The sequence below is a fragment of the Carlito syrichta genome, unplaced genomic scaffold (genome assembly GCF_000164805.1).
Source record: "Carlito syrichta isolate Samal-C Ts95f unplaced genomic scaffold, Tarsius_syrichta-2.0.1 Scaffold316302, whole genome shotgun sequence".
Lineage (NCBI taxonomy): Eukaryota > Metazoa > Chordata > Mammalia > Primates > Tarsiidae > Carlito > Carlito syrichta.
The window spans coordinates 1,218,392-1,238,654 of record NW_007260398.1 but is presented as its reverse complement, the minus strand read 5'-3'; the positions used below and the strand labels follow the sequence as shown (position 1 = coordinate 1,238,654).

Below are 20,263 nucleotides of genomic sequence, written 5' to 3'. Positions count from 1 at the left end.
CAGCCACTGCAGCCTTGACCTGCTAGGCTCAGATGATCCTTCAGCCTCAGCCTTCCAAGTGACTGGAACTACAGGCTAATGCCACCATGCCCACTTAATTTTTTGATTTATTGTAAAGATGAGGTCTTGTCAAGTTGCCAGCGCTGATCTCGAACCTGTGAGCTCAGGCAATCTTCTCACCTCAGCCTCCCAAAGAGCTGGGATTATAGGCGTGAGTCACCATGCCCGGCCGATTTTGTTCTTTATGGCTGCATAATACTCCATCACGTATACAAACCACATCTTCTTTATCCAGTCCACTTTTGATGGGCATCTTGGTTCGCTATTGTGAATAGTGCAGCAATAAACGTGTGTGCAGGTGTCTTTTTGTAGAAAAATTAATGCTCTTCCAGGTATATTCCCAGGAGGGGGACTGCCTGATAGTACAGGAGGTCAATTTTTAGTTCTTTTAGGAATTGTCACACTGCTTTCCATAGAGGTTGAACTAGCTTACATTCCCACCAACAGTGTAGAAGTGTTCCCTTTTCTCCTCAGCCACACCAGCACCTGTTGTTTTTTGACTTAAAGATAGCCATCCTTACTGGAGTTAGGTGGTATCTCACTGTGGTTTTGATTTGCATTTCTTTGATGATTAATGAGGCTGAACAGTTTTTCTTTTTTTTTGAGCTGGAGTCTCACTCTGTCGCCCAGACTGGAGTGCAGTGGCCGCTCCTGGCCACCACAGCCTTGACCTGCTGGGCTCCGGCAATCCTTCCGCCTCAGCCTTCCGAGTAGCTGGAACTACAGGCGCGTGCTACTATGCACGGCTGATTTTTTTATTTATTGTAGAGATGAGGTCTCGCCAAGTTGCCCAGGCGGGTCTCGAACCCGTGGGCTTGGTCAATTCACTCACCTCAGCCTCCCAAGGCGCAGGATTACAGGCTGAGCCACCAAGCCCGGCTTTTTTTTTTTTTTTTTTGAGTCAGTCTCACCGTCACCCAAGCTGGCATACAGTGGCACACTCACAGTCACCACAGCCTTGACCTGCTGGACTCTGGTGATCCTTCTACCTCAGCCTTCCACGTAGCTGGAACTACAGGCAAGCACCACCACGTCAGCTAATTTTTTGATTTACTGTAGAGATGAGGTCTTGCCAAGTTGCCCAGGCTGGTCTCGAACCCACAGGCTCAGGCAATCCTCTCACCTCATCTTGGGAATATAGGCGTGAGCTACTGCACCCAGCCTGAACAGTTTTTCATGTGTCTGTTGGTTGCTTGCATGTCAACTTTTGAGAAGTGTCTGTTCATAACCTTTGCCCACTTTTTAATGGAGTTTTTTTTCCCATTTCACTTTTCTTATAGATCCTGGGTGTTAGGCTTTTGTCAGACGCATAATTTGCAAATATTTTCCCCCAATCTGTGGGTTGTCTCTACTCTCTTGATGGTATCTTTTGCTGTGCAAAAGCTTTTCAGTTAGATGAGGTCCCACTATCTTTGCTTTTATGGCATTCACTTTTGGGGACTTGGCCAAGAATCTGTTGTCTACTCCGGTGTGTAAGGGTGTTTCCTACGTTATTTTCTAGGATTATTATAGTTTGAAGTTTCATGTTTAGGTATTTGATGCATTTTGAGTTAATTTTTGTGTATGTTGATAGGTAGGAGTTCCGATTCATTCTTCTGCATTTGGTCAGCCAGTTTTCCCAGCACCATTTGCTAAATGTGGTCTCCTTACCTTAAATAAATTTATAACATATTTTCTGGAAATTTGAGTTGCCATTATGATCACTGATTATATAATTCCAAGCCATAATATACACTTTTATATCCCTCCTGTGTCTACATATTTTAACTGGAGAAAACACAGATTTAACTCAGTAACTGCAATACAATAACTGCTGAATAAACAAAGAGAGTAGTATTTCCAAAGCTCTAATAAAATGCTCATTCTTCACACTTTGTTCAATAAAAGGGCTATCTTATATACTTAGATGTGTTTGTGGGCAATCATCTATTTTCATCAAGATGTAAATGAATAATTTGATAATAAATTTACCACAGAAAATAGTAAACTGAACTAAAGAAACAGCTTCATTGGTCTATTGTATTTTTGAGGTCTAATTTCATGTTTGGACTATAATCATATTAAAAATGTGATAAGCCTCACATTAGATTCCCATTAGAAAACATCAAGGAAAATAAGCTGCTGTGCCCTTATGGAGTCTGCCATGGCTTGCCCTTGCCTGTTTCATACAGCAAGACTAAGTGACCCGGTCTAGTGAGCAAGGCCTTCCACTGGGATTCTGAAGGCAGCAGTTTGCAAGTATTTGTGAATGCCCCCTGTTGATGCAGTAAGAGCCAGACCACCTCTGTTGTAGCACAGCATAACACCTACCCCATATATGAGGTTAAAACATTCCTTTGGCATAACCCAGTGACCTCCTATTCCTTAGGCCCAATGGGCCAGCAGTTTAAGATGCTGGCTTTACACAAGATAAGGACATAAGTAACCTCCCTGGTGATCAAACTGTTTTTTTGAGTAGGAATCTCACTCTGCTGCCCAGACAGGAGTGCAGTGGCACGCCCATGGCCACCACAGTCTCAACCTGCTGGGTTCTGGTGATCCTTCCTCTTCAGCCTTACAAGTAACTGGAACTACAGGCACGTGCCACCATGTCTGGCTCATTTTTTGATTTATTGTAGAGACAAGGTCTCGCCAAGTTGCCCAGGCTAGCCTCGAACCCATGGGTTCAGGCAATCCTTTCGTCTCTGCCTCCCAAAGTGCTGGGATTATAGGTGTGAGCCACACATACCCGGCAAACTTTTTTTACTTGGCATAAACTGCTAAGCCAAAAGAGTCCCTTTTTTGGGGACAGGGCACCAGGGTCTCTGTCACCCAAACTAGAGAGCAGTGGCATAATCTCAGTTTACCACAGCCTTGACCTTCTGGGTTTAGGTGATCCTTCCGCCTCAGCCTTCTGAGTAGCTGGAACTTACGGCACTCGTCACCATTCCCAGATTAATTTTTTTTGGTAGAGATGAGGTCTCACCATGTTTGCCAGACCGGTCTCCAACTCCTGGGCTCAGGCAGTCTTCCCTCCTCCACCTCCCAGAGCGCTGGGATTACAGGCGTGAGTCACTGAACCTGGCCCAGAGTCCCATTCTAAAAGACCTTTTAAAGTATCAGGAGGGTCAACCACAAATTTTTCAGTTAAAGATTTCCACATAGCACTACAGTTAGGATAATTAACAGAATCAGCAAGCTTATCATTCATATATCAAGCATTATATTTCACATTAAGCAAATTTAATTTTATCAAATGTCCTTTAATTTCATGGACAATATGATACATATTGTATAAGAAGCACACAACAGTTTTGCAGTACAATTTCAAATTGAATACAAGTTGGAATACAGAGGTTGAACACTGGTGTACTGACATTATTTCTGAATTTTGGATAAACTGCATACAAAATTTACAATTCAAATATTAGCCAATCTGAAAACTTTCTTTCCATAATATAAAAATGATATATTGCGATGCAAAAATTTTTTTACTAAACAACTATATAAACATTTAAAATAATCATTAAAAACTCAACATTAGAATTTATAAAGATTAGCTATAAAAATATATTGGCGGTCACTTTTCTTATAAAGGTACCTTTCGCTCCATTACAAAATAGTCTCTAACATAAAACTGCCTTAACAACTGTACTATTTTAGAATCTCATTCTAAAACAAGTTACATTAAATTGATTATAAAATCTCCTTGGAAAAACTTTGGTATGCATCTTAGAAGTTTTTCTAAAAATAACATTTGAAGGGCCTGTAAACATTCCATTCTATTAAAGCACAATAGAATAAGTAATGGATATCCAACTGCATACAGAATGTAGAATCAAAAAACAATTATACATTTGTAGAAAATCACCATTACCAGGGTAAGTAAAAGTCACACCATTTAAAAGTGTCAAACTTTTAAACAGTTCTCTTTCCATTCTGATAAAAAAAAGTTATACAATTTCCATATTTCATTCATGTACCTTGGATGCCTTTTAGGGCAGGACTTCAAAAATAATTAACCCAGTCTCGAAAGTCCTCTCAATTCCAACAAACTAACTTAAAAGACTTGACAATAAAACAAGTATACATAATCAGAGCACATAATTTATATATTTAGCAACGTATTAAGTTTTCTTTTACATTTGTAATTTAGAATTTACTGGCAGAAACAAAATACACACACACACACATATATATAACTAAAAAAGGTTAAATTTCAGAAAACAGAAATGCAAACCTATAGGGTAAACAGATTTATTTTTTAAAATCTGATTTATCAAATTTCATCTTATCTGTCATCTTGGATTGACAGCTATTATTTAGAAAATTCAAACTGCCACGAGTCCACATCTCACTTCTTGAATATATTCAATTATAACAAGGCTTCCAGTTGTGCCAATATTTCCTCGAGGTCATGTTCCGCTGTGTCATGTCACTGGAATCTTGCATAAGATATTTATCCTTGAGTTGCAAAAGCCTAAATAAAAAGCTTCACTTTTGACCTTTTAACTTACAAAACGCCACCACAAAGAAATCCATTTAATTTTTATGCAAGTTCACAAAAATATTTTCTTTTTTAAGAATCAAACACTTTTATTGGAATATAGATCCTTCAAAGTTTTTAACTCTTCTATTAGAGTTTTATTTTGGTTTTCCAGGACTGCAACTCGATTTTCCAGGCATTTCACATATTCTTTCTTCTTTCTGCGACATTCTCGAGCAGCTTCTCTAAATATAAGCATGAAAAACAATGTTAGAAAAAACTTCACGTTCTTTCAATGGTAAATGCACTTCAGTAATTTTCCCTGGCCATCGCTCTTCCCTATCATTTCGAAAATTAAGGTATCCTCTACAAACAGCAAATACTTAGATTGGAAGAGTATGTTCAGTCTGTTTTGACAAAGGTATAAACCTGTACAACTCACATCTCTATCAAGACACACAATCTTCCACATCCCCAGAAAGTTCCTGCATACCCTTCCTGGTCAGGCTTCTTCCAACGACTGCTGTGCTGTTCTGATCTGTATCACCAAAGATTAGTTTTTCCTATTCTGAAACTTCATACAGCAAGTATGAGACAGTATGTACGCTGTGTCTGGTGTCCTATACTGCAGCACCTTTCTGAGGTTCATCCATGCTGCTCGAGGCAGGTTGTTCCTTTACTCTGTTGGGTATGTTCCACTGTATGAATATAACCACAATCTGTGTATCCATCTCTTGGCTGTCTCTAGGCTTAGTTGCTATGCATATTCTTGAGTCAGTCTTTTTGTAGACATGTTTCATTTCTCTTCAATGAATACTACAAGAGTAAAGCTCATGGGTCCTCTGGTTAACTTCTGACACACAGCTTCTTTTATTTTTACTTATCAAGTTCAAATTACAAACTGTTTGAGCAAATACTCAGTTCTGTGCAAGTCTTCTTAGAACTTTCATGTGAAGGCATGTATAAGTTATATACACATATAAAAATATAAAGTATTATTTTGAGATTTTTATACTACATATGTAGACATCTGCAACTTACTTTTTTTACACATAGTTTGAATGATGCATTTTTGTAAGTACACATTTTATTTTATATTCAAGGGATACATATGCAGGGCTGATACCCAGGTGTGTTGCCTGATGATGAGGTCTGGGCTTCTACTGAGCCTGTCACCTGGGTGGTAAGCACGGTACCCAATGGGTAGCTTTTTAAGCCCTTATCTACCCTTTAGGAGTCCCCAGTGTCTGTTGTTCCCATCTTTATGCCCCGTGTGTACCCAGTGTTGAGTTCCCCTCTAAGTGAGAACATGTGTTTATTTGCTTTTTTTTTTTTTTGAGTTAGAGTCTCACTCTATCACCCAGACTGGAGTGCAGTGGGCGCTCCCAGCCACCGCAGCCTTGACCTGCTGGGCTCCGGCGATCCTTCCACCTCAGCCTTCCGAGTAGCCAGAATTACAGGCATGTGCTACCACGCCCGGCTGATTTTTTAATTTATTGTGGAGATGAGGTCTCGCCAAGTTGCCTAGGCAGGTCTCGAACCCGCGGGCTTAGGCAATCCACTCACCTCAGCCTCCCAAGGCGCGGGATTACAGGCTGAGCCACCGAGTCCGGCTTATTTGCTTTTTGTTTCTGTGTTAATTTGCACAGAATAATGGCCTCTAGCTGTATCCACTTTGCTGCAAAGGACATGATTTCATTCTTCCTTACGGCTGCACAGTATTGCCTGGTGTGTACGTACCACGCCTCCTTTATCCAGTCCCCTACTGATGGGCACCTAGGTTGGTTCCATATTTTTGCCATTGTGAATTGTGCCACAGTAAACATATGTTGGTGGAACAGTTTATGCTCTGTTGGGTATATAGCCCTCCGGCGATCCTTCCGCCTCAGCCTTCTGAGTAGCTGGAATTACAGGCGTGCACTACCACGCCCAGCTAATTTTTGATTTATTGTAGAGATGAGAGTCTCGCCTGCCCAGGCGGGTCTTGAACCGGTGGGCTCAGGCAATCCACTCACCTCAGCCTCCCAAAGGCGTGGGATTACAGGCTGAGCCAGCGAGCCCGGCTCTTTTTTTTTTTTTTTTTTTTTAAAGTTAGAGTCTCACTCTGTCGCCCAGGCTGGAGTGCCGTGGCACACTCATGGCCACTGCAGCCTCGACCTGCTGGGCTCAGGCGATCCTTCTGCTTCAGCCTTCCAGTAGCTGAACTACAGATGCAAGTCACCACACCTGGCTAGTATTTTTGTGATCTATTGTAGAGATGAGGTCTCACCAAGTTGCCCAGGCTGGTCTCGAACCCCCAGACTCAGACAATCCTCTTACCTCAGCCTCCCAAAGTGCTGGGATTACAGGCTGAGCCACCGTGCCTGGCCTATCTGTACTTTGAGATGTCTCCAAACGCTTTCCACAGGGTCTAAACTAGACCAAACAACACTGCATAAGTTCCCCTTTCTTTACAACCTCACCAACGTCTGCTGTTTTTTGCCTTTTTAGTAATAGTCGTTTTGACTGGTGTGAGATGGTATCTTGTGGTTTTGATTTATATTTCTCTGATGACCAGTGACACTAAGCACTTTTTCATATGTTTGTTGGCCACTTGAATGTCTTCCTTTGAGAAGTGTCTGTTCACGTCCTTTGCCAACTTTTTCAAGGGGTTGTTTTTTGCCTGTCGATTCATGTGAGTTCCTTATAGATTCTGGATATTAGGCCTTTGTTGGATGAATAGTTTCCAAGTATTTTCTCCTATTCTGTAGGTTGTCTATTTACTGTGTTGATGGTTTCTTTTGCTGTCCAGAAGCTCTTTAATTTAAGTAGGTCTCACTTGTCAATTTTGGTTTTTGTTGCATTTGCTTTGGAGGACTTGGACATGAATTCATCATCTAGGCCCATGTCCCAAAGAGTGTTCCCTAAGTTTTCTTCTGGGATTTTTTTTTTTGAGTTGGAGTCTCACACTGTTGCCCAGACTGGAGTGCGGTGCCCGCTCCTGGCCACCACAGCCTCACCTGCTGGGCTCCGGCAATCCTTCCGCCTCAACCTTCCAAGTAGCTGCAACTACAGGCACACATTACCATGCCCGGCTAATTTTTTTATTTATTGTAGAGATGAGGTCTCGCCAAGTTGCCCAGGCGGGTATCGAACCCACGGGCTCAGGCAATCCACTCACCTCAGCCTCCCAAAGCGCTGGGATTACAGGCTGAGCCACTGAGCCCGGCCTCTTTTGGGATTTTTATGGTTCAAGGCCTTATGCTTAGGTTATTAATCTACCTTGAGTTAATTTTTGTAGATGATGAGAGGAAGCGGCCCAGCTTCATTCTTCTTACATTGTTAGCCAGTTTTCCCAGCACCATTTATTAAACATAATGTCCTTTCCTCAATGTTTGTTTTCCAAGTCAGAGTCTCACTCTGTCATCCAGGCTAGAGTGCAGTGGCTCACTCCTAGCGACCGCAGCCTCGACCTCTAGGGCTCAGGCAATCCTTCCGCTTCAGCCACCCAAGTAGCTAGAACTACAGGTGCAAGCTACCATGGTTGGCTAATTTTTTTGATTTATTGTAGAGACGAGGTCTCCCCAAGTTTGCCCAGGCTGGTCTGAAACCTTTGGGCTCAGGCAATCCTCTCATCTTGGCCTCCCAAAGCGCTGGGATTATAGGCCTGAGCCACCGTGCCCGGCCCTAGTAAACATTCTTAAAATGCCCCTTGTCACATGTATTTCTTGCAGGATCACAAACTGCATTTATTTAAAATCAAGAGATGCTACCAAATTGTCCTCCAGAGTGCCTGTACCAATTTGCACTTCCATCATCAGTACAGGAGAGTACCTGCCTTCTCTTCACTTTCTCTAGTACTTCATGTTATGAAAATTTTAAGATTACCTCTCCACACTTTTAATTTACATTTCCTTGATTTGTCTCTATATAGCCTATCATTCTCTCTTTATATACAATGCTGCAAATACTTTTCACATTTAAGAGACTTGTCTTTGCTTGTCCATACTGTCTTTTGTCATACACAAGTGGAACTACTGGATCAAATCGATACATAACACCTATATCCCCCCTCAGTTATGTCTGTGAAGTGCCCTTTCCTACATGCCCAACGACAGCTGGTATTATCACTTTTTAACTTTTACCATGTGACAGCTCATTTTTTGTTTGTTTTTTGAGTCAGAGTCTCACTCTGTTGCCTAGGCTGAAGTGCAGTGGCACAATCACGGCTCACCACAGCCCCGACCTACCAAAATGCTGGGATTACAGGCATGAGCCACTGTACCTGGTTGACAACTCACTGTTAACTAATTTCCCCAACGATTATGAAACTGAACATCTTTTCAAAAGTTTACTGGGATTTTGAATTTGTTCATCTATAAACTGCCTATCCAGACCCTTGTCCATTTTTCAATTAGGCTGTCTTTCCAGTAATTTCAAAGAACTTTGTTCATTATATATATTAGTCCTGTATCTGTGTCTGTGTTTGTGTATTTTTTTTTTTAAGAGACAGGGTTTGGGTGTGTTGCCTAGGCTGGGGTGTAGTTGGCATGTTCATAGCTCTTTGCAGTCTCAAATTCCTGGTTTCATGGAATCCTACCATCTTGGCCTCCCAAAGTACTGGGTTTACAAGTGTGAGCTACCACACCCAGTTGTTTTAACGTTCTTTTCTTTTTTTTTTTGAGTTGGAGTCTCACTCGGTTGCCCAGACTGGAGTTCAGTGGCCGCTTCCAGCCACCGCAGCCTCGCCTGCTGGGCTCCAGCAATCCTTCCGCCTCAGCCTTCCAAGTAGCCGGAATTACAGGCATGCCCTACCACGCCTAGATGATTTTTTGATTTATTGTAAAGATGAGATCTCGCTGCCCAGGCAGGTCTCGAACCTGCGGGCTCAGGCAATCCACTCACCTCAGCCTCCCAAAGGCGTGGGATTACAGGCTGAGCCACCGAGCCCAGCTTGAATGAGTTTTAAACTTTATTTTTCTAAGTAGTCCCAGTCACTTTGGAGTTTCAGGCAGCAGGATCACTAGAGCCCAGGAGTTCACCTGCAGTGACCTAGGAACACACCACAACACTCCAGGCTGGACAACAGAGTGAGACTCCTCCCCTCGCTTTTTTTGAGTCAGTCTCACTCTGTTGCCCAGGCTGGAGTGCAGTGGCATGCTTACAACCACCGCAGTCTCAAACTGCTGGGCTCAAGTGATTCTTGCACCTCAGACTTCCAAGTAGATTTATTGTAGAGACGTGGTCTCACCAAATTGCCCAGGTTGGTCTCAAACCTCTGGGCTCAGGCAATCCTCTTGCCTTGGCCTCCCAAAGTGCTGGGATTACAGGTGTGAGCCACCACGCCCAGTAGACTCTGTCTCTTAAAAAAAACTAAAAGATAATGCTCTTCAATGAAGACATTTTAATATAAAATGTTAATTTCTTTTTTGAGTTGGAGTCTTACTCTGTCACCCAGGTTGGAGTGGGGTGACACTCATGGCTCATTGGAGCCTTGACCTCCTGGGCTCAGGCGATCCTTCCATCTCAGCCTCCTGAGTAGCTGTGGCTACAACTGCGGGCCACCACGCCTGGCTAATTTGTGCATATTTATAGGGTACATGAGAACATTTGCTAAACATATACAATGTGTAGCAATCAAGTCAGGGTATTCAGGGTGACATCACCAGAGCACAATACGTTTGTTAAGTCTAGTCATTCTACTCTGTATCAAACATTACATTTATTCCTTTTACCTTACTGTGTACGCTTGTAACCCACTTCTCTTCATTACCCTACATCCTTCCCAGTCTCTGTTATCTATTACTCCACTCTCTACCTCCATGTGATCACATTTTTTTAGCTCCCAGATGTGAGAAAATGTAGTATTTGTCTTTCTGTGCCCTGCTTGCTTCACATAAGATAATAACCTCCAGTTCCACCCAAGTTGCTGCAAATGATATGAACACACTGTTTTTTATGTCTGAATAGTACTCCATTGTGTATATATACCACATTTTCTGTATCCATTCATCTGTTGATGTCTCTTAAGTTGATTCCATATCTTAGTTAGGATGAGTGAATATTACTGCAATAAACATGCCAGTGCAAGGCTGGGCAGACAGTGGCTCACACCTGTAATGTGTACTTTGAGAGGCCAAGGCAGGACTGCTTGAGGGCAGAAGTTCGAGACCAGCCTGGGCAACATAGTGAGACTCCATCTCTACTCAAATAAAAAATATACACGTATTTAAAAAACATGCCAGCGCAAGTATCCCCCCTCGATATGTTTTCCTTTGAGTAGATACTCACTACTGGGACTGCTGGATCAAGTGGTAATTCTATTTTTAATTTTTAAAGAAATCTCCATAGTTTTCCAAAGTGGTTGTCCCACTTATTTTTAAATTTACAGTTTTACTTGTTAAACTTTTTTAATTAAAAACTATGATAGAAACACACACAACAGCTGAGGTCTACACAGGGTCAGAATCATCAATTATCACTGTCTTTCACCTCCATGTCTTGTTCCACTGGAAGGTCTTCAGGGGCAAAAACATGCATGGAGCTGTCATCTCCTGTGGCAACAGTGCCTTCCTCAGAACACCTCCTGAAGGACATGCCTGAGGCTGTTTTACAGTTAACTTTTTTTTTTTTTTTGAGTTGTAGTCTCACTCTGTCACCCAGACTGGAGTGCAGTGGCCACTCCTGGTCACCACAGCCTCCACCTGCTGGGCTCTGGTAATCCTTCCGCCTCAGCCTTCCAAGTAGCCAGAATTACAGGCATGCGCTACCACACCTGGCTGATTTTTTGATTTTATTGTAGAGACGAGGTCTCGCTGCCCAGGTGGGTCTCGAACCCTCAGGCTCAGGCAATCCAATCACCTCAGCCTCCCAAAGGCTCAGGATTACAGGCTGAGCCACCTAGCCCGGCCAGTTAACTTTTTTTATAAGTAGGAGGAGTATACTCTAAAATATAAAAGAATAGTAAACATATAAACCAGTAAAATAGTCATCTAAGCTTTATCATGATCAAGTATCATGTACTATAATTGCACGTGCTATACTTTGACACGATCAGCATCAGCCCTAATGTGAGGGATGTGTTGCACTATGACATTACAAAGGAATTTCTCTCAGCTCCACTGTAATCCTATGGGACCACTGCCATATCCACAATCCATCATGACTTAGACGTCATCATGCAGTGCGTGACTGTACACAATTCCAATTAACATCTGGTTATGGCATTTTTTTTTGAGTCAGAGTGAGGCTCTGCTGTTCTGGCTAGAGTGCAGTGGCACGATCAGGGCGCACTGCAACCTCAACCTCCTGGGCTCAGGAGATCCTTCCATCTCAGCTTCCCGAGTAGCTGGGACTATGGGCGCATACCCCCATGCCCGGCTAATTTTCAGCATTTTGGAGAGATGAGGTCTTGCTATGTAGTCCAGGCTGGCCTCAAACACCTAAGCCCTAGCAACTCTCCCACTTTGGCCTCTCAAAGTATTGGGATTACAGACGTGAGACACTGTACCTGGCTGACATCTGGTTATGTTTTAAGATTTGTAAAAACATTATTCATTCTGACAGTATGATTTTACTACCTACCTGTTTTTCATTAACCTTATTTCTCTCTTCAATTGAGGGTCATCTGTCTTAGTTGTCTGAGAGGTGAGAGTCACAGGAGATGTCATCACCACAGTTTGTGGCAGAGAAGTAGCTGAAGGTGTGGTTCGGATCTGATATGTCTGCATGTCTCCCGATGCAGCTGGGTGGTCAACAGAGTGAGTTAGTTGATAAGTGTCTCTGAAAGTACTTTGGGACACTTTCTATAGAAAGGAAAGAATACTTACTCTGTACAACCACCTGATTGCTGGGCACGAGTATTTGCTGTCCATCAGAGGTCTGTGCATACTGGAGAATAGTTGTACCTTGCTGAGTACTGCCTGAATTGGTCATAGTTAATGTCTGAAGACCCTGTACTCCATCTGCGCCTGGACTGGCCAACTGTAAGGCTCCATTCGGGGCAATGGCAACTTTAATCAAAGAGAGAAAATAGGTACTGTAAGGCTATACAATAAACTAATTCAAAAAGTGACAAAAAACTATAAACGCTATTCAAATAGGTCTGAACATAGGTCTACTTAATAACCATTGACTACTTTTGGTCAACCATATGTAAAAGAAGTAAACAGCATGTGTTTATACAATTTTATAACTTAGACACACTACCTTCAATTTAGTCTCAAAATGGACAATATAAATGATAAATGTGTCAAAAATAGCACATTTGGATGCCAAATGTCATCACAGCAATTCTGGGGTATTAGGAGGGCACTGTTAGGTAGCTTTAAACAAAAAAAATAGCCGGGCTTGGTGGCTCAGCCTGTAATCCCAGCACTTTGGGAGGCTGAGGTGAGTGGATTGCCTGAGCCCGCGGGTTTGAGACCCGCCGAGGCAACTTGGCAAGACCTCATCTCTACAATAAATCAAAAATTAGCCGGGCGTGGTAGCGTGCGCCTGTAGTTCCAGCTATTTGGAAGGCTGAGGCGGAAGGATCGCCAGAGTCCAGCAGGTCAAGGATGCAGTGACCGGGAGCGGCCACTGCACTCCATCCAGTCTGGGTGACAGAGTGAAACTCCAACTCAAAAAAAAAAAAAATAAAAATAATAAAAATAAAAAGAGGGAAACATAAACATTGCACTGTTTATTCAAAAGCATTAAAAAATTATAACTTAAATATTTTTAAATACATACTGGTACCTATGGAAAAAGTTCAAATAGAAAAAAAGGTTATATAATGGGAAAATAAGTCTTTTTCATACTTCCACTTTCTATGGGCACCACTATTAAATGCTATTTATTTAAGGGATATTTAAGAAATGTCACTTCTTCACTCATTTCCTAGTAAAACAATCACCAACAAAGCTGTCACCAGAAGCTACCATAGAGATCACTTAGCTCTGTACATTTTTACACTGAATTATACTGTTTTGACCTCTCTGGTAAATGAAATGCCCATGAGGCATAACCCAATGGAAAACATCCGAGACTTTTACAATTTCCCCATGTAATACATCCCCTTCAGAACTTAATGCCTCACCTGTGTACCCTTTTTTCAGATTACAGTTATGCAACCTTTTCTTTTAAACTTTGGCTACCAGGAAGCCAAAAATACATGTATATGTGTGTTTTAATTAAAAAATAAAATTTTTAGGCTGAGCGCGGTGGCTCAAGCCTGCAATCCCAGCACTTTGGGAGGCTGAGGCGAGGATTGCCTGAGTCCAGGGGTTCAAAACCAGCTTGGGCAACTTGATGAGACCTCTTCTCTATAATAAATCAAAAGATTAAAGCTGGGTGCAGTGGCTCATGCCTATAATCTCAGCACTTTGGAAGCAAAGGTGAGAGGATTGCCTGAACTCACAGGATTGTCTGAACTCACAGGTTTGGTCAATCTGACGGGACCTCATCTCTACAATAAGATAAAAAAATTAGCTGGGCATGGTGGCGCGTGCCTGTAGTTACAGTTGCTTGGAAGGTTGAGGTGGAAGGATCACCTGAGCCCAGTAGGTTGAGGCTGCGGTGGCCGTGAGTGAGCCACCACACTCCAGACTGAGCAACACAATGAGACTCCAACTCAAAAAAAAATTAACAGGGTGTGGTGGTTTGTGCCTGTTGTTCCAGCTTCTTGGAAGGCTGAGGCGAAAGGATCACCTGAACCCAGCAGGTTGAGGCTGCGGTGGTCGTCAGTTTGCCACTGCACTCAAGCCTGGGTGACAGTGAGGCTCTGAGACTCAAAAATAAAAAAATTAAAAATAAAAAAAATTGAACTTGAAAATATAAAGAGGATTAATTCATTACTTTGTTAGTTTTGCTAAATATAATTTTAATAAACCAACAGACCTCATTTACCAATTTATTAGGAAAAAAAACTAAGTGTTAACCTAAACACAGGTTACTAATCTATAGACTGCTGTTGAACATTAGTGAGGATATATGCATTTCTACTTGTGGTAGGCATTTCATTTTCTATCACTCTGTCTCCTGACTATAAGTTTTCCTCTCAAAAGCCATAATTGGTTCCTTTATAACTTTACTTAGCTTGCAGATGGGATTCTATATACCAGTAGATGGTCATTCTCTTTTTGTAATTCTTTTTTTTTGTGAGTCAGGGTCTCACTCTGTTGCCCAGGCTGGAGTACAATAGCACCATCATAGCTCACCATAGCCTCAACTCCCTGGGCACAGGTGATCCTTCCACCTCAGTCTCCCGAGTAGACAGAGGTGGAAGGATCACCTGAGCTCAGAGGGTTGAGGCGATGGTAAGCTGCCATAATGCCTGGCTAATTTTTTTATTTTTTGTAGAGATATCTCCTTATGTTGCCCATGCTGATCTCAACTTCTGGGCTCAAGCAATCCTCCCTCCTTGGCCTCCGAATGGGCTGGGATTATAGGCATGAGCCACCATACCTGGCCAAGATACTCATGTTGTTCTATGTACTGACTCATCTTTTTAACAACACTTTTAGAGTAGAGATTTAGTGATGTATTAAAGTTGATCAGTTCCTGATTATTTATGGTGGGGATGCTGTAAGTCACATTATAAAACGGTATGAATTCTCTTTCTTTCTAAGCCAAACTTTCTTTCTTTTTTTTTTGAGTTGGAGTCTCACTCTGTCACCCAGACTGGAGTGCAGTGGCTGCTCCTGGCCACCGCAGCCTTGACCTGCTGGGCTCCGGCGATCCTTCCGCCTCAGGCTTCCAAGTAGCTGGAAGTACAGGCACGCGCTACCATGCCCAGCTCATTTTTGATTTATTGAAGAGATGAGGTCTCGCCAAGTTACCCAGGCGGGTCTCGAACCCGTGGGCTCAGGCAGTCCACTCACCTCAGGCTCCCAAAGGCACGGGATTACAGGCTGAGCCACCGAGCCCGGCTTAAGCCAAACTTTCTTAACCTCAAACTGAAAATTCAACATGCATGATTAATCTTTCATTATATAATTAACCCAAATAGTAATTTACACTGGAATTAAGGTGATGAACATAATTGAATAGTGTCCAAAAGAGAGGTTTACCTCAATTCCCTCATAACTTGATAACTGCCTACTTCACAAAATTGTAGAGAGTAAATGAGCTAATGCTGGAAAAATACTTTGTGTTATTCCTGGCTCCACACGTTACCCTAGACAATCATCGCTACTGAAGTATGACACACGAGAGTCTTTCAAACATGACTTCTCTCCATGGAAAAGTCTGTTGTGCGTGTCTATCATGCAGAACGACTCCTGTACATACTGTACTGTCCGCTGCTGGTCTGATAGATGGGAGTCGGAACAGACATAGACGTGACGGCAGAAACTCCAGGGCTTTCCCCGTCTCCTTTTCTGACCCGTGTATCTTCAGAAGACAGGTCTTTCAAAATTTTTCTGTAAAAAAGCAGAACTGTCTTAATGCTGGCAATGTGAATGACCTACAAAAATAAGTGGCTAAACATTTTTCAATTTCAGGTTAAAACTGCAATATTTTACTAGGCACAAACTCTTGTTCCAAAGAATTCTTTTGCTTGGCACTATTACAATGATGTGCTCTAGGCTGGTGACATGTTTGTTCATGACTACCTGAAAAAAGACACTGATACACTGAACAAATACAGATTGCCTTTCTATGTACAGGCCCTAGTAGGGGCAAAAAATGCATCTTTCCCTCATAGGAGAGATGGCTCTGTTGTGGGATAGTTTTAATTAACAAGATACTATTCATTTTCTAAACAGTGTCAGTGACATTAAGAACAGGTTTCAGAAAGAAGCATTAGAAATACTACTATAAAATGTAGAGCACAATGATAAATAAAATTGCTTATTTTAATAAAAAGAGGTAAATATGATCCCTCAGACTTGGTGAAATGGGACTATAACAGAAATAAGGGATGGAGAAGTTTTCCTTGCTGAAAAGGTCTTCCAAAGGACAATTAGGATAAAGGAAAAAAGTAAGCAATATGTATTATCTGTTTCAGGGAGGAAAAAATAAATAATTACTTAAGAATTCCACGTACAAAGCCAGGTGTAGTGGCTCACACCTGTAATCCCAGCACTTTGGGAGGCTGAGGCAGGAGGATTGCCTGAGGTCAGGAGTTTTAGACCAGCTTGGACAACACAGATCCCATCTCTACAAAAAAATTTAAAAATAGTTGAGTGTGATGGTACATGCCTGTGGTCCTAGCAACTCAGAAGGCTGAAGCAGGAGGATAGCTTGAGCTCAAGAGCTTGAGGCTGCAATGAACTATGTATGATCTTATCACTTCACTCCTATCTGAGAGAGAACTTGTCTCAAAAAAGGGGGGGGGGGAGTTGTACGTGGTGGCTCAAGCTGTAATCCCTTTGGAAGGCAGAGGAGAGATGACTGCCTGAGCCCAGGAGTTCAAGACCGGCTTAGGCAACATGGTGAGACCCAGCAGGTCATGGCTGTGATCATGCCACTGCACTCCAACCTGGGCGACAGAGTGAGAATCCAACTCAAAAAAAAAAAAAAGGAATTCCACATTCATTTGTAGAAAAATCAGAAAACTGAGATATTTGTGTGAAAGCAACAGAAAAAAAGAATCACAAAGGGAAAAAAATCATTAGACTTAAAAGGTTCCTTCAAGTTATCTATGCCAATCTCCCAGGTCAGGGAGGAATGCCCTCCCTAACATTCCTCACAACCTGTACTTCCCAGAATCAGGCACCCAACCCATTACTGGAACAACTAGAGCCCTTCCCTCTTTGGGTCCAAAGCAGGCTCCACCCAGTGAAGGTAAAGAAATGGAAGTCTGGCCAGGTGTGGCTCACGCCTATAATCCCAGCACATCCGGAGGCCAAGGTGAGAGGATTGCCATGGGTTTGAGACCAGTCTGGGCAACATGAAGAGACCTCATCTCTACAATACATCAACAAATTAGCCAGGCATGGTGGCGCGAGCCTGTAGTTCCAGCTACTTGGAAGGCTGAGGAGGAAGGATTGCCTGAGCCCAGAAGGCCAAGGCTGTGGTGGCCGTGAGCATGCCACTGCCCTCCAGCCTGGGGGACAGAGTGAGATTCCGACTCAAAAAGAAATGTAGCCTACTCCCAACTCTACATCCATGTCCTCCTCTGCAGTGCTTATTCCAGGTCAGACGCTTTCAGAGCCTGCATGCGTTCCTCCGGAATGCACTGATGGTCCTTCTCCAGTTAGGCCTCCTTTCTCAGGACAGTCTTCCTGCCAAGGGCTAATGCAACCACAGATTATATTAACAGAAGTTCCACAGAGGCCAAGGGAGGCACAGTCCTATTTGCTTCAGGTGTGTGTGTAGTCCTGGTGGTTCCTAAACCTACTTGGTATCAGAATCATCTGGAGAGAACTTCTGGATTCAGATTCCCGTCTGATGCCCCTCATGACTGAGGGGCAAAGCTCTGGAATCCACTGAGCAACAGCCCACAGTGTTATGCAGCCAGAGACTGTGGTGTGCTGGGCCCATTTCTTTTTCAATTTTCAATTATGAAACATTTTGAGCATAAAGAAAAGTACAGAAAATAAAACACCTACATACTAGAACAACCAGGCAAGAAATAAAGGGTATCCAAAGTCCAGTGTGGTGACTCACACCTGAAATCCCAGCATTTTGGGAGGCGAAGGCGAGAGGATTGTAGTACAATCCTTATCAAACTACCAACATCATGTTTTACAGAATTAGAAAAACAATTCTAAAATTCATATGGAACCAAAGAAGAGCCAGAATAGCTAAAGCAATCTTAAGCAGAAAGAACAGAGCTGGAGGGATCACATGACCTGACTACAAGGATGTAGAACCAAAACAGCATGGTACTGGTACAACAGTAAACACAAGGATCAATGGAACAGAATAGAGAATCTATAAATACACCCAAATACCTACAACCAACTTGTCTTTGACAAAGCAGACAAAAACACACATTAAGGAAAGGACACCCTATTTCCACAAATGGTGCTAGGAAAATTGGATAGTTACATGTAGAAAAATCTAATGTTAGCTGTCCTTGCACCCCTGGCAGTCTTTCCACTTTAGTAAACATCAACTCCAGGCTGGGCATGGAGGCTCACGCCTATAATCCCAGCACTTTAGGAGGCCATGGTTGGGGATTGCCTGAGCACACTGGTTCAAGATCAGCCTGGGCAACTTGGCAAGACCTCATCTCTACAATAAATTTTTTAAAAATTAGCTGGGCGTAGTGTGGTTGGCACATGCCTATAGTTCCAGTTACTTGAAAGGCTGAGGCAGAAGGATCACCTGAGCCCAGCAGGTTGAGGCTGTGGTGGCCAAGAGCATGCCACTGCCCTCTAGCCTAGTCGACAAAGTGAGACTCTAACTCAAACAAACAAACAAACAAAAATCAACTCTATTCTTCCTTTTTAAAAAAAAAAATAACTCTGTACCCGAGGCTGGAGCACAGTGGTATGATCACAGCTCACGTCAGCCTCAACCTCCTAGCTCAGGCGATCCTTCCACCTCAGCCTCCCAAGTAGCTGGGACTACAGGTGTGCGTGTCTGGATGATTTTTTTTTGTAGAGATGAGGTCTCGTTATGTTGCCTAGGACACTCTCAAACTCCTGGGCCCAAGTGATTCTCTTACCTTGGCTTCCCAAAGCTCTGGTATTACAAATGTGAATTACCACGCTCAGCTTCTTCCAGTTTCAACTAAACATTTTAAAGTCATTCTTTTTCTTTTTTATAACCTGTATCCAATTCATAAGCAAATCCTTGTCTCTACCTTAAAAAAAAAACCCAGACTGGGTGGGAACAGTGGCTCATACCTGTAATCTCAACACTTTGGAAGGCCGAGGCAAGAGGGTAAATAAAATAAAAAAATTATCTGGGCATGGTGGCACACGACTGCAGTTCCAGTTCTGGAGACTGAGGTGGAAGACTGCCTGAGCTTAGAAAGTCAAGGCTGCAGTGAGCTGTTATCATGCCACTGTACTCTTGCCTGAGTGACACAGTGAGGCTCTGACTCAAAATAACCCAGATCGTGCACCCTCATCACCTCCACCTCTGCAGTCCAGGCCATCCCCACCTCTTGAATGGACAGTCCCAGGAGCCTCTGTGGTCTCTCTGGTCTACTCTTGCCTTGTAGCAGTCTATTCTCCACACAGCAATCAGTCCTCTTTCTAAAACGTCAGTCACATCATGCCATTCATCTGCATGGTTCCCTGTCTCTCTAAGGTGACTGCAATGCCCTACAAGGCCATGACCTGTCCTTCCTGCCTCCCTAACCTCATCTACTATCTACTCTCTCTCTGTCACCTCCTTCTGTCTTCCTGGGGGATTATCAGTTTTATTGACTTTTTTTCTCCCAAGAATCAGCTTTGAGTTATATTAGCTTTCTCTTTTCCATTTCATTGATGTCTACTCTTTATTATTTCCTTTCTTCTGCTTGCTTTGGGCTTATTTTACTTTTTCCCCTAAGTTTCTTTTTCTTTTTTTGAGTTGGAGTCTGACTCTGTCACCCAGGCTGGAGTGCAGTGGCACGCTCACAACCACCATAGCCTCAACCTGCTGGGCTCAGGCGATTCTTCTGCCTCAGCCTTCCAAGTAGCTGGAAACAGGCGTGTGCCATCTGGTTAATTTTTTTTATTTATTGTAGAGATGAGGTCTCACAAGTTGCCCAGGCTGGTCTTGAACGCGTAGGCTCAGGCAATCCTCTCACCTCGGCCTCCTAAAGTGCTAGGATTAAGCCAGGCTCGGTGGCTCAGCCTGTAATCCCACGCCTTTGGGAGGCCGAGGTGAGGGGAT

At 42.9% G+C, this 20,263-nt stretch overlaps 1 protein-coding gene across 2 annotated transcripts in view; it reads right to left on the bottom strand.

Moving 5' to 3' along the window:
• Window positions 1-3,281: 3,281 nt before the first annotated feature.
• The window catches only part of ATF1 (activating transcription factor 1), a 46,342-nt gene continuing 29,360 nt past the window's right edge, over window positions 3,282-20,263 (bottom strand). For both annotated transcript variants that reach the window (XM_008074091.1, XM_021707011.1), the window contains 4 exons: window positions 15,776-15,906; window positions 12,334-12,516; window positions 12,089-12,248; window positions 3,282-4,770 (listed from right to left, as the gene is read on the bottom strand). In XM_008074091.1, coding sequence (XP_008072282.1) covers window positions 4,626-4,770; window positions 12,089-12,248; window positions 12,334-12,516; window positions 15,776-15,906 — 619 coding nt within the window. In that variant the 3' untranslated portion in view covers window positions 3,282-4,625. The remainder of the gene's footprint in view (window positions 4,771-12,088; window positions 12,249-12,333; window positions 12,517-15,775; window positions 15,907-20,263) is intronic.